The 15,558-nt window shown below is 45.6% G+C and overlaps 1 protein-coding gene across 5 annotated transcripts in view; it reads left to right on the top strand.

Moving 5' to 3' along the window:
* The window catches only part of LOC126356279 (F-box/LRR-repeat protein 2), a 706,156-nt gene that overhangs the window by 603,747 nt on the left and 86,851 nt on the right, over positions 1-15,558 (top strand). For all 5 annotated transcript variants that reach the window (XM_050007148.1, XM_050007147.1, XM_050007146.1 and 2 more), the window contains 2 exons: positions 1,470-1,626; positions 11,608-11,725. In XM_050007148.1, the coding sequence (XP_049863105.1) occupies positions 1,470-1,626; positions 11,608-11,725 (275 nt within the window). The remainder of the gene's footprint in view (positions 1-1,469; positions 1,627-11,607; positions 11,726-15,558) is intronic.

The raw sequence follows: 15,558 nt of genomic DNA, 5'->3' as shown, positions 1-15,558 counted from the left end.
GGTTTCACGGCGATGGAGTTTAGGTCTGGAGAACAGGCAGGCCACTCCATTCGCCTGATATCTTCTGTTTCAAGGTACTCCTCCACGATGGCAGCTCGGTAGGGCCGTGCGTTATCACTCATCAGGAGGAAGGTGGGACCCACTGCACCCTTGAAAAGGCGGACATACTGGTACAAAATGACGTCCCGAAACACCTGACCTGTTACAGTTCGTCTGTCAAAGACATCGTGCACCAATCATAACGCCACCCGACACCATCAAACCACGACCTCCATATCGGTCCCTTTCAAGGACATTAAGGGGTTGGTGTTTGATTCCTGGTTCACGCCAGATGAAAGCCCGGCGAGAATCACTGTTCAGACTATAGCTGGACTCGTCCGTGAACATAACCTGGGACCACTGTTCCAATGACCATGTAGTCTGTTCTTGACACCAGGGTTTATGGGCTGCCCTGTGACCAGGGGTCAGTGGAATGTACCTTGCAGGTCTCTGGGCGAATAAACCGTGTCTGTTCAGTCGTCTGTAGACTGTGTGTCTGGAGACAAGTGTTCCAGCAGCTGCGGTAAGGTCCCGAGCAAGGCTACGTGCAGTACTCCGTGGCCATCTGCGGGCACCGATGGTTAGATGTTGCTCTTCTTGTGGTTTTGTACACTGTGGACGTCCCGTACACTAGCGCCTGGACGCGTTTCCTGTCTGCTGGAATAATTTGCCATAATCTTGAGATCACACTTTGTGACACATGGAGGGCCCGTGCTACGACCTGCTGTGTTTCACCAGCCTCCAGTCGCCCTAGTATTCTACCCCTCATAACGTCATCAGTATGTGTTCTTTGAGCCATTTTCAACACACAGTCACCATCAGCACGTCTGAAAACGTCTGCATACTTACTCGCTGCACCGTTCTCTGTCATACACACACACACACACACCTCTGTGTATGTGTACTGCTGCCAGCGCCACCGTGCGACGACCGCAGGTCAAATACACCGCATGGTCATACCCCGAGGTGATTTAAACCCGCAAACCGCCCACGGTGTATCAGCATTATCCTTAATTTATGAGCATGAGTGTAATTAATACACGTTTGCATAACAAAAAGAATCTTCACACGATGTAAAACAGTGAAGTACCCCTCACCCATGTATTATTACGATTAATTGTAAATGACACATTAACTGAGGTCTTAAGACTGGACAAGACAAAAATAATGAGATCATTGATAAAAAATGTTACTGCATATACAAAAGCGTAAGCTATTCTCAGATTCGGCAATAACAACTCATAGGTACAAAATATCGATAGCTGCACTAAAAAGTCTAAGCATGCTAGATTACAGTAAATACTTTTGCAAATTGCTGTAGCCTCCATTAAGATGCTAAGCAGTACTTCCACGGACACTGGTGCACTGTGAGTAGCGATGCTACGCTGACACGGAGCGGGGTCTGAGGTGCTGCTGTGTGTTGTTGGCAGCGTGAGGTTCGGGCCGTCGCTGCGCTACATCGAGCTGCCCATCGAGCTGATCACGCACACGGTGCTGCACGAGCTGGCCAACAAGTGCCCCAACCTGACGCACATGCTGCTCGACTTCTCCACCGCCATGCAGCTGCACGACTTCAGCGAGATGCAGGTACGTCGGCCGAGCGCAGCGCACGCACCGCACCGAAGTTTGGAGGCTTTGCTAACAAGAGAGCGACGTGAACTTGTGCCTTCATTCTCAAATAATGCTCTATTCTCATATGGGGTACACACCACTTCCATTTTGTACCATTAGTTTTATGGAAGACGGGTAAGCCACACGAATTATAAAAACGGATTTACTTCCAGTATGTTTTTATGCATATTCCACCTTTCCTGCTAAATCTCTGGACTAATTTCAACCAAACGTGGTACACACATCATTTACTGTATGGAAAGAATCAATGTGGGAGTAATAACCACTCACCTATCAAGGGGGTGGGAGTGGGATGAAAAAACAATGTACCCCACGACGCGAGCCGGCCGCTGTGGCCGAGCAGTTCTCGGCGCTTCGGTCCGGCACCGCGCTGCTGCTACGGTCGCAGGTTCGAATCGTGCTTCGGGCATGGATGTGTGTGATGTCCTTTGGTTAGTTACGTTTAAGTAGTTCTAAGTCTAGGGGACTGATGACCTCAGATGTTAGGTTCCATAGTGCTTAGAGCCAATTGAACCATTTGAACCCACGACGCGAGAATACCCATACTTTATTGATTGGCGACTCCATGGAGTGCTGTGTGCTCAACGACCATATATGTTAAATTAAAAGGAAGGTCAGCGTTGGCCGTAATATTGATGTTTTATTGATGGCAGATTGTGATCGCTTGGTTATTGATAACTTGATACCAGTGTCTGAGTTTAATTTGTACATATCAGCACTGAAGATGATCACTATGTGATCGAAAATCGATTCTGCCATCAATAAAACATCAATATTACGGCCGACGCTGAGCTTCCTTTTAATTTAACCCATACTTTAGCTATCCAGTATTTGAAAATGAAAGCACTTAGACACTTGTAACAAACTTTATGTAATGTCAAACTTTTATGAAACTTTTTCTCGCTGATGACCCCCATAAAAAGGTAAAAAAGTTTGTCGATTACTAAATTTTCGCTGTTATTGCAGCAAAACTGCCACATGAAGCATGACGTTTTAGTTTATTACTTCTTTATTGCCAACTGTACTCGCGACACGTTTTGCAGACAGTTTCCACATATATCACTGAATGTACCGGAGCCGGCCGGAGTGGCCAAGCGGTTTTAGGCGCTACATCGCAGGTTCGAATCCTGCCTCGGGCATGGATGTGTGTGATGTCTTTAGGTTCGTTAGGTTTAAGTAGTTCTTAGTTCTAGGGGACTGATGACCTGAGAAGTTAACTCCCATAGTGCTCAGAGCCATTTTGAATGTACCGGAAAAATTTCATCCTTGTACGATATTAATTCAGGAGATACGACGACATAAACACTGAACGCGTGAGAAAACCCCACATCATGAGGGACTTTTAAATTTATTACTTCGTCGCCACTTACTATGTGCGCAACATCTTTAGCAGACAAAATCCACATTTGCCTTCGAATGTTCAAATGGTTCAAATGGCTCTGAGCACTGTGAAATTAAACATCTAAGGTCATCAGTCCCATAGACTTAGAACTACTTAAACCTAACTAACCTAAGGACATCACACACATCCATGCCCGAGGCAGGACTCGAACCTGCTACCGTAGCAGCAGCACGGAACAGCACGGTTCCGGACTGAAGGGCATAGAACCGCTAGGTCACAACGGCAGGCCGCCGAATGTATGTACAAAAATGTATCACTGCACGACTCTTTGTTCAGAGGATATAACACCAAATAATGAAATGCGAAAAAAAAACTGACGCATTATTCATTACCTTTTAATTTATTAGTTCTTTTCTACTGATTCTATTCGCAAAGTATTTCGCAGACAGTATCCACATATGCCGCTGATTGTTTATACAAAATATATCAATTTGAGACATATAGTTCAGGATATAAAACGTCATGAACACTGACATGCGTGAGAAACTGCCGCATCAAGCATGACGTCTTTTATTTTTAAAATTTATTACTTATTTACTATTTACTCTGTTCGCAATACATTTCGCAGGCAGTATACACATATTCCATTGAATGTACCTAGAAAAATATATCACTGTATGATACATAGTTCAGGAGATATGACGTCATAAACGTTAAGCTGCGTGGAAATCAAACAGCAGGGCGAAATTCACTGGACATAAAGGTAAAATATGTGTGCATGAAACTAGTTGGGCAAATAACTAAAGGTGTACTGAAATATGTGTGTGACATTCTGCCTCTGACAATAAAGGAATTCTGATCATTAAAAAAAATTGGAATAGGAACCAAGAAACTAATTACTCCTCCCACGAATTATAAAGAAATCAGTTCTCAACCATCTGACTGCGAGTGTTAAAATATCCTCTAACACCTCCTAACAGCTGTTCTGCAATGATCCTGTACGCAACAGGCAACTTACCTTGTCTTGCCGTTGCAACTGCGTAATTAGCAACACTCTAAAATATTTCAAAAAACAATACTGCGATCCGTGGAGACTGCAATGGACCGATTAATTTCAACAATTATTGCCCCCACTTTTATACATACAAACTGAATGATCGGGAGGGCTTTGGTCAACGAATCTTAAACGATGTAAAGAAAAATAAAAGAAACCAATAAAGGCTTTTAATTTACTATATTCAGAAAATTGTTGATTTAAATGCTGACAAACGTTGTAAAGACTTTTAATTATTCCAATATGTCTATATTCAAAAAACACTTTTCTGGCCACAACAAAGATACGAATATGACTCTCAGTGCATGCATACATAAATCTGACAAAATCCCTCCAGGGCGCGAGTAGCCAACAAGTACGTGCAGTGAAAACGCAGATTACCAGAAAATCCTCAATTAATACCGAATTCACCTCCGACGCCACTAGCACGAGCACGGCTGGCTGCGGTCTCTCATGTCGCGCGGCTTCTCTCCACCGCAGCCTGCGTCCGACTACTTCCGTCTGCCCTCGACAACTCCTCGCTCGCTACTACTCGCGATAATAAGATCTCTGACTCAGAGTTTGTGTATGCACCCAGCAGAATACGAGTCGAATATGTTAAGCATGCGTGAAATACGTTTAACATGTGCGTATGGGAGCAAAGCCGCGGGTAAAGCCGGCCGTTGTGGAAGAGTGGTTCTAGGCACTTCAGTTCGGAACCGCACTGCTGCTACAGTCGCAGGTTCGAATCCTGCTTCGGGTATGGATGTGTGTGATGTCCTTAGGTTAGTTAGGTTTAAGTATTTCTAAGTTCTAGGGGACTGATGACCTCAGATGTTAAGTCCCATAGTGCTTAGAGCCATTTGGACCGCGGGTAAAAAGTTCATCCTAAACCCTTGGAACTATTTCAAACAAATTTGGTACATATGTTAGTTACAATCTGGAAATAAATACTGTATGGGTAAGAGCCACCAGCCTACTATTGGGGTGAATGTGGGAGGGTGGAGGGAGAGCAGGGGATGATGAGGTTGACACACAGCGAAGGGGAAGGAGAAGATAGAACAGACAGTCGGAGGAAGACGTAGACAGACCTAGGGGAGCAGGAAATGGGCAGAGAGAGGGGAAGGGAGGAGATGGACAGAGGGAGGAGGGGAGACGAGATGGACTAATAGAAGATTCGAATAAATAAATACCCTGGAAACGTCGGTTTTCTCACCTAGTATACAGTACGCAGAAGAACCACGAGGAAGCAATGAGGGTGGAGCACTAACAGTGAAGTGCTGGGAGGGCGAAGGGAAGGGTCGCAGAGTTTCTCCTTCACTGTTGAAGCTCTACATCAAAGAAGCAATGACGGCTGTAAGAAAAAAGAATTAGGAGTGAGATTAAAACTCAGAGTGGAATGATGTCAATAAAAATATTTGTGAAGACATTTCTTCCCCCGGTGAAAGTGAGCAAGAATTATACACTGAAGCGCCGAAGAAGTTGGTATAGGCATACGTATTCAAATACAGAGATATGTAAACAGGCAAAATATGGCACTGCGGTCGGCAACGCCTATATAAGAGAACAAAAAAGTGTCTGTAGCAGTTGTTAGATCGGTTACTTCTGTTACAATGGCAGGTTATCAAGATTTGAGGGAGTTTGAACGTGGTATTGTAGCTGGAGCACGAGTGAGGGGACACAGCATATCCGAGGTAGCGATGAAGTGGGGATTTTCCCATACGACCACTTCGCGAGTGTACCGTCAGTATCGTGAGTCCGGTAAAACATCAAATCTCCGACATCGCTGCGGCCGGAAAAAGATCGTGCAAGAACGGGATCATCGACGACTGAAGAGAATCATTCAGCGTGACAAAAGTGGAACCCTTCCGCAAATTGCTGTAGATTTCAGTTCTGGGCCGTCAAAAAGTGTCATCGTGCGAACCGTTCAACGAAACATCATCGATATGGGCTTTCAGAGCTGAAGGCCCACTCGTGTACCCTTGCTGACTGCATTACAAAACCCTTTATGCCTCACCTTCACCCATCAACACCGACATTGGACTGATGGTGATTGGAAACATATTACCAGGTCGGACGAGTCTCGTTTCCAATTGTTTCGAGCGGATGGACGTATACGGGTATGGAGAATTCATGGACCCTGCATGTCAGCAGGAGACTATTCAAGCTGTAGGAGGCTCTGCGGTGGTGTGAGGAATGTGCAGTTGGAGTGATATGGAACTCCTGATACGTCTAGATACGACTCTGACAGGTGACACATATGTAAGCCTCTTGTCTGATCGCCTGCATACATTCATATCCATTGTGCATTCCGACGCACTTGGACATTTCCAGCAGTCCAGTGCGATACCTCACACGTCCAGCTTTGCTACAAAGTGGCTCCAGGAACACTCTTCTGAATTTAAACACTTCCATCGGTCACCAGACTCCCCAGAAATGAACATTATTGAGCATATATGGGAGGCCATGCAACGTGATGTTCAGAAGATATCTAGACCTCCTCGTACTCTTACGGATTTATGGACAGCCCTGCAAGATTCAAGGTGTCAGTTCCCTCCAGCACTACTTCATACTTTAGTCGAGTCCATGCCACGTAGTGTTGTACGACTCCTGCTGCTCGCTTGGGGCTTTGCACGATATTAGGCAGGTGTGCCAGTTTCTTTGGCTCTTCAGTGTAGGAGCTGTTGAATCGAATGAACAGTCTGTTGAGCGCAGACTGTAAAGTAAAATTAAACCAAATGAAGTTGAAAATAATTAGAGTGGCAAATATGATATTGATTATAAACCTAGCGTCAAAACTGGGAACTACTTATTAAGTGAACTGAAGGAATTCTGATAATTTAGAAGTAAAATAACACATAACGGCCAACGGAGAGAGAAGGTTATCAGTAGCAGACTACTACGGAAAAAGAAGACATTTATCACTAAAAGAAATTTACTAGTGTCCGACACAGGTCTTAATTTGAGGAGGAAGTTTATGTGAATTTACGTCCGTACCATGGAATTGCATAGCAGTGAACCACGGACTGTGGGGGCACCGGAAAAGAAGAGAGTGGAAGCCTTTGAGATGTGGTGTTACAGAAGAATGCTCAAAATGAATGAACTAAAAATGAAGATATTCTCCGCAGAATAAGCGAGGAAAGAAACATGGGGGCTATTCGGAAAGTAATGTCCGATGACTCGCGAATTGTCGTAGCGTTATATCAACTTTCCAGTACCCTCGTCATAGAAGACTGCCCCCTGTGCTTTCCGCTAATTCTCTACACTGGTCTACAGTTAGTTGTCTGTGCCAAAATGTTGTGTTCATAGCCAGCGATTCAAGTAACCAGAGATAACTCTCAGAAGGAGCCAATTACGGACTGTGTTGTGAGCGATCAAACACTTCCCATCGAAAACGCTCTCTCTTCACTGCCCCTGCAGAGTGCGGCCAAGAATTGACATGAAGAAGGAAATGCATGACAGGTATGTTGTGTGGGCTCCATGACATAAGGCTAAACCTCTCACCAGGCCCTAGTACTTGCCAGGAGACGATATTTTCTTGTCACTTTTTCGTGTTCACTGTTTGCTCAGAAGTGAAAAGGGTGACTCGACGCGATCGACGGGCATACTAGGGACACTGCCCAACACATATGTGCAAAACTTAATCGGATTTTCATAGTGGGTTCCAATACCGCTTCCGATTGGATCTTACTTTGCAAATAGCCCTTGTATTTGAAAACCTGGCTAGGAGACGGGACAGAATAAGAGGACTGTGTCTAGACATCATTAAAATACTTCCATAGTATTAAAGGAAGCCGTAGGTATCAAAAACAATAGGGGGAGGCAGAGATTCGAATACATCCAATAAAGAATTGAGGAAATTAGTTAATGCCCTGAGATGAAGAGATTGGCACATGTCCGAAAGAAATCCTGGATCGATACACGAATCCATCAACTGAACCTCCCAAACAGGATTCACAGCTGAAATTACAGCATGAAGTTCAGTTCATCCCCCACGCAGTTCCAAACTCAACAGAGGACCTTTAAATTTACTTGCAAGCTAGGTCTCTTGTAGAAAGGACAATGAACAGAACAGCGCGTATGATTCTGGAGGTTACCTTTCGGACTGAAAGTGTAATTTAGGAAGCATGTAACCCCCCCCCCCTATTGACTGCTAGCAACAGAGTAAAAATACGTTCTTTACTATTTTTGAAAATACCGTTTTATCGAAGACGTGTATATTTTTAAATCAGGGCCCATGCGATATCTGTATGACTCTATACAGATTACGCCAAACATTTCGCTCCCGTTTCAGTAATGGTACACTCCTGGAAATGGAAAAAAGAACACATTGACACCGGTGTGTCAGACCCACCATACTTGCTCCGGACACTGCGAGAGGGCTGTACAAGCAATGATCACACGCACGGCACAGCGCACACACTAGGAACCGCGGTGTTGGCCGTTGAATGGCGCTAGCTGCTCAGCATTTGTGCACCGCCACCGTCAGTGTCAGCCAGTTTGCCGTGGCATGCGGAGCTCCATCGCAGTCTTTAACACTGGTAGCATGCCGCGACAGCGTGGACGTGAACCGTATGTGCAGTTGACGGACTTTGAGCGAGGGCGTATAGTGGGCATGCGGGAGGCCGGGTGGACGTACCGCCGAATTGCTCAACACGTGGGGCGTGAGGTCTCCACAGTACATCGATGTTGTCGCCAGTGGTCGGCGGAAGGTGCACGTGCCCGTCGACCTGGGACCGGACCGCAGCGACGCACGGATGCACGCCAAGACCGTAGGATCCTACGCAGTGCCGTAGGGGACCGCACCGCCACTTCCCAGCATATTAGGGACACTGTTGCTCCTGGGGTATCGGCGAGGACCATTCGCAACCGTCTCCATGAAGCTGGGCTATGGTCCCGCATACCGTTAGGCCGTCTTCCGCTCACGCCCCAAAATCGTGCAGCCCGCTTCCAGTGGTGTCGCGACAGGCGTGAATGGAGGGACGAATGGAGACGTGTCGTCTTCAGCGATGAGAGTCGCTTCTGCCTTGGTGCCAATGATGGTCGTATGCGTGTTTGGCGCCGTGCAGGTGAGCGCCACAACCAGGACTGCATACGACCGAGGCACACAGGGCCAACACCCGGCATCATGGTGTGGGGAGCGAACTCCTACACTGGCCGTACACCTCTAGTGATCGTCGAGGGGACACTAAATAGTGCACGGTACATCCAAACCGTCATCGAACCCATCGTTCTACCATTTCTAGACCGGCAAGGGAACTTGCTGTTCCAACAGGACAATGCACGTCCGCATGTATCCCGTGCCACCCAACGTGCTCTAGAAGGTGTAAGTCAACTACCCTGGCCAGCAAGATCTACGGATCTGTCCCCCATTGAGTATGTTTGGGACTGGATGAAGCGTCGTCTCACGCGGTCTGCACGTCCAGCACGAACGCTGGTCCAACTGAGGCGCCAGGTGGAAATGGCATGGCAAGCCGTTCCACAGGACTACATCCAGCATCTCTACGATCGTCTCCATGGGAGAATAGCAGCCTGCATTGCTGCGAAAGGTGGATATACACTGTAATAGTGCCGACATTGTGCATGCTCTGTTGCCTGTGTCTATGTGCCTGTGGTTCTGTCAGTGTGGTCATGTGATGTATCTGACCCGAGGAATGTGACAATAAAGTTTCCCCTTCTTGGGACAATGAATTCACGGTGTTCTTATTTCAATTTCCAGGAGTGTATTTCGTAGGTCGCTGCAGCAAGTAAGCGCTCCAAGTGGCTGAAAAATGCCACTTCCTGTAAGAAGCCAACGTCGTTGAAACCAAATTGTTCTTTAAAAATTATGGAACACATTTTAAGCTCCCTAATTAGAACGAATTTGGAGACCAAAAGTCTGTCATATACACACATCAAAAAAAGTTGCCTAGAGTTTCTGAACTTGTACAAAAAATTGCAATAGAGATCAACACTACCATCATTTCCGTCCTTTTTATTGCTCATGAAAACCACACATTGCATGTTGTACCACCATACAGCGAAACTTTCAGAGGAGGTTGTCCAGATTGATGTACACACTGGTACCTCTAATACCAAGCAGCACGTCCCCTTCCATTGACGCATGCCTGTATTCGTTCTGGCATTTGTCCACAAGTTCATCAAGGCACTGTTGGTCCAGATTGTCCCACTCCACAACGTCGATTCGGCGTAGATCCCTTAGAGTGGTTAGTGGGTCACGTCGTCCATAAACAGCCCTTTTCAATCTATTCCAGACATGTTCGATAGGGTTCATGTCTGGAGGTCATACTGGCCACTCTAGTCGAGCGATGTCGTTATCCTGAAGAAAATCATTCACAAGATGTGCACGATGGGGAAGCGAATTGTCGTCCATGAAGACGAATGCCTCGCCGATATGATCGGTGAAGAGAACGTGATGCCCATCCTGCGCGGTCCATTCAGCACATTGTTCTGCCCATCTGTGCCACGTTGCATGGTGTCGTGGTTGCAAAGAGGGACCTCGCCATGGACGTTGGGAGTGAAGTTGCGCATCGAGCAGCCTACTGCACACAGTTTGAGCCGTAACACGACGTCCTGAGGCTGCACGAAAAGCATTATTAAACATGTTGGCATTGCTGGTTCCTCCGGGCCATAATCCGTATGTAGAGGTCATCCACTGCAGCAGTAGCCCTTGGGTGGCCTGAGCGAAGCATGTCATCGACAGTTCCCGTCTCTTTGTATCTCCTCCATGTCCGAACAACATCGCTTTGTTTCACTCCGAGACGCCTGGACAGTTCCCTTGTTGAGAGCCCTTCCTGGCACAAAGTAACAATGGGCACGCTATCGAACCGCGGTATTGACCGTCTAGGCATAGTTGAAATACAGACAACACGAGCCATGTACCTCCTCCCTGGTGGAATGAGTGAAACTGATCGGCTGTCGGACCTCCTCCGTCTAATAGGAGCTGATCATGCATGGTTGTTTACATCTTTGAGCGGGTTTAGTGACATATCTGAACAGTCAGAGGGACTGTGTCTGTGATACAATATCCACAGTCAACGTCTATCTTCAGGAGTTCTGGGAACCGGGGCGATGCAAAACTTTTTTTGATGTGTGTAGTAATTAACATAAATTTCGTAAACAGTGAGCCTGTGAATTCTGCTCACTCTGTCTGATTAATCCAGCCACTTGGCTAATGCCAAGACATTAGATGTCCGTGGAATATGGTGGTGGAGGAAAATTAAAACTGATTTCAATTAAATGACATACATCATCCTTGTTGCTACGATAAGTCTACTGCGTATAATTAATATTGTTTTATTTGCCAATATTTTTGTCTAGTGTAGTGCTTCTTTTACTGAGAGCTGTAATGGATGTGGTAATTTCATTTCAGTAATTATTAATACCACTTTGTGAAAAGATATAGCCCTTTTATGTTGCCGTCGTTATAGGGTCTACTTACTATTAAAAAAATATACAAATTCTGAGAAACGCATTCAGATGTTTAAATGATCGGAAGTAATATAGTTGGAAATTCGTCTGAAGCTGGAAACTGTTTTAAAAATTGTTTTCTCTTTTTCAGGCATTTCCTACAAAACTCAGGTACATGTGCATCTGCCTTTCGGAAGTGATCTTCATGGAGGGTTTCATGAGGAAAATATACAACTTCATCAATGGCTTGGAAATCCTACACCTAATAGGTATGTAAACCAAAGAAAATCACAGTTTTTAGCCTGTCTGATGTGCCTCGTGTCACGCAAAAATATATCACAGTCCTGCTTACTCAATTTGCACTTCCTGTCAATTTCATTTTTTATGCGCCTGTATTCCCTTTTGCCCGCTTTATTTACACCATTTTTATATTTTCTCCTTTCGTCAGTAAAATTAAATATCTGGTGAGTCATCCACGGAATCTTTTTGGATCACTTCCTGTTTTTACAAGGACAATGTACGAAGCTAAACGCGTAGCTGCAAATACAGATAGAATTTGTAAGACCCAGACGAAAATAGATTACAATTTAATTAAAGTAGTGCTTGAAAGGAAAATACCTGTCTCTAATTGTCTTTAATGTTGTTTTCAGAAAGTGAGGTCCAAAAAAGGTCGATAACGGGAAAACTTCGAGTAGTAGGAAATTTTTGTGCAGTGGTGGGAGGGAGAGCCACGAACAGCATACTAGAAATGCTGATTGGTGAGAGGATGAGAGTGGGGGTGGATGTAGGTTTGAAGGTCACATTTGTATGTTTTTTCTTGAATAACTGGAAAATCATGGTCTCGATAGGAAACGTACCCCTGTACAGAATGCAGGTACATTAAATTTCCTACAAAAAGATCCTGTTCATTTTTTCTGTATGACTAATAGTTCGCGCGTAGCAAGCGAGAAAATATAAAAATCTCGAACGTTGTTTATGAAGACCAGACATAACTTCGCGAGCTGCGTAAAACGACATTGGTAGGAGTAACTGAATCACCCTGTACAATGTTTCGCAACTGCGACATGAGTTTCGGTAATATTCACACCTGTCAGTACCTGTCTCCTTTGGAACTGGAACTATTACATTCTTCATGTAGTTTGAGGGCATTTCCGCTGCCTAAGATATCTTGCACGCCATGAGCAATAGTTTTGTCATGGCTGACTCTCCGAAGTTCCCATTATATAGATCCTCTATGTATTCCTCCCCCTTTCACCTATCACATTTTGCTTAGTACTGACTAGCCATCTCAGCCCGCCATTTTCAAATGGTTCAAATGGCTCTGAGCACTATGGGACTTAGCATCTGAGGTCATCAGTCCACTAGAACTTAGAACTACTTCAGACTAACTAACCTAAGCACATCACACACATCCATGCCCGAGGCAGGATTCGAACCTGCGACCGTAGCAGTCGCGTTGATTCCAGATTGAAGCGCCTAGAACCGCTCGGCCACAGCGGCCGGCCGTAATTTTCATACAGCAGTTTCTCTTTTCTTCATATGTCCCTTTAATTTTGCTACTGGCTGCATCCATTTCTCCCCTAGTAATGTTAGCTTCTACAGCTTTGCATTTGTCGTCTAGCCATTTCTGCTTGCTCATTTTGCACTTCCTGTCAATCTCATTTTTTATACGTCTGCATTCCATTTCGCCTGCTTCATTTACACCATTTTTATATTTTTTCCTTTCATAAGTTAAATTCAGTTTCTCCTGAGTTATCCCTGTATAATACTACTTATTCTTTGTGGTTTTAAAAGTGTGATCCTCTGCTACCTTCCCTATTTCATCTCGCAAAGCCACCCATTCGTCTTCTGTTGTATTCCTTTCCTCTGTTTCAGTCCAACGTTGTCTAATACTCCCTCTGAAATTCTCAACAACCTCTGTTTCCTTCAATTATTCATGTCCTATCTCCTCAGCTGCCTACTTTCCACGCAGTTTCTTTAATTTTGGTCTACAGTTCATAACCAACTAATTATCTTCAGAGTCGACATCTGCATCTGAGAATGTTTTACAGTTTAAAATATGGTTTCCAAATCTGTGTCTTCCCATTATACTGGGTGTTTCAAAATATACGTATTACAAGGCATTATGTTGTCAAAACTATCGATGTTTGCTCCACAGCCCGGTTATTGGAGCAACAAATACGTTGTGTAGTTTGTGTTCATTGCCTATAGATGAAGATTATCTTCTGTTTGCTTGCTTAGCGTCACTTGTTGCAAAATGGCTACTCCGGTCCGGAAATCATTTTGTGCTCTGTAGTTTTTGAATTGTAATTCCGTGATTACAGTGGAAGGACGTTTCGGGTTGAGGTACCAAACTGATCCGCCATATGGATGGAATATTCGCAGATGGTATCAACAGTTGGTAGACACACGATGTGTATGAAAAGGAAAGAGTCCTGGCCAACATCGTGTTTACGATGAAACTGTCGTACGAATTCAAACCGCCTTCCACCGCAGTACTACAAAATCAACTCGTCGTACAACCGGGAGTTACAAATGTCTACAAAAAGAGTTTGGCGTGTTTTGAGACGTCAGTTGGTTATGAAACCATACAACCTACAGTTGTTACAAGCTCTTCGATATGACGACAAACGCAAACGTGTGGCATTTTCTAACGAGCTTCAGTGTACTATTGACAGTGATAGCACTTTCGCTCAGGTCATCGTGTTCAGTGACGAAGCGACTTTCCACCTTAGCGGGAAAGTAAAGAAACACAGAGTTCGAATTTTGGGGTCTACAGAACCCACATGCACACACTGAAAATGTATGAGATTCACCCAAAGACAATGTCTTTTGAGTATTATCCCAAACATCTGTTCACAGTCCATTTTTCTTTGATGGAAACACTGTTAACTGGTAGCAATATCTTGCAATGTTACAAAACTGGTTGTTTCCGAGGATGCATAAGGTCAATTTCATTTCACAATAAGACGGGCACCCCTCACTGGAGCCGCCAAGTGCGTGAATGGCTGAAGGAAACTCTATCGAACTGGTGGATTGGTCGTCAGACAGTCGGCAGCTTATTAAGCCTTTTTATAATGTAAACGGTGGTCTTCAAGCATATGCTTAGTGCCTGCTAGATACTGCCGAAAATCGGTATCCAAACTTAAGCCTCCAAACATTACACCAGCCGGTACTGAATTTCACCGTTTTGTTTGTACGAAGATAACACGGACGCTATGAAATGAAAGTCCCTAACACTGTTCTGCATTTGCTCCCTGTGTATTCATTGATTCTCTGGAGGTGGTTTAGTTCACTAGTGGTCTTCTATATACACTCCTGGAAATGGAAAAAAGAACACATTGACACCGGTGTGTCAGACCCACCATACCTGCTCCGGACACTGCGAGAGGGCTGTACAAGCAATGATCACACGCACGGCACAGCGGACACACCAGGAACCGCGGTGTTGGCCGTCGAATGGCGCTATCTGCGCAGCATTTGTGCACCGCCGCCGTCAGTGTCAGCCAGTTTGCCGTGGCACACGGAGCTCCAACGCAGTCTTTAACACTGGTAGCATGCCGCGACAGCGTGGACGTGCACCGTATGTGCAGTTGACGGACTTTGAGCGAGGGCGTATAGTGGGCATGCGGGAGGCCGGGTGGACGTACCGCCGAATTGCTCAACACGTGGGGCGTGAGGTCTCCACAATACATCGATGTTGTCGCCAGTGGTCTGCGGAAATGTGCACGTGCCCGTCGACCTGGGACCGGACCGCAGCGACACACGGATGCACGCCAAGACCGTAGGATCCTACGCAGTGCCGTAGGGGACCGCACCGCCACTTCCAAGCAAATTAGGGACACTGTTGCTCCTGGGGTATCGGCGAGGACCATTCGCAACCGTCTCCATGAAGCTGGGCTACGGTCCCGCACACCGTTAGGCCGTGTTCCGCTCACGCCTCAACATCGTGCAGGCCACCTCCAGTGGTGTCGCGACAGGCGTGAATGGAGGGACGAATGGAGACGTGTCGTCTTCAGCGATGAGAGTCACTTCTGCCTTGGTGCCAATGATGGTCGTATACGTGTTTGGCGCCGTGCAGGTGAGCGCCACAATCAGGACT

The sequence above is a fragment of the Schistocerca gregaria genome, chromosome 3, assembly GCF_023897955.1.
Source record: "Schistocerca gregaria isolate iqSchGreg1 chromosome 3, iqSchGreg1.2, whole genome shotgun sequence".
Lineage (NCBI taxonomy): Eukaryota > Metazoa > Arthropoda > Insecta > Orthoptera > Acrididae > Schistocerca > Schistocerca gregaria.
This window is presented reverse-complemented; position numbering and strand designations above follow the sequence as displayed.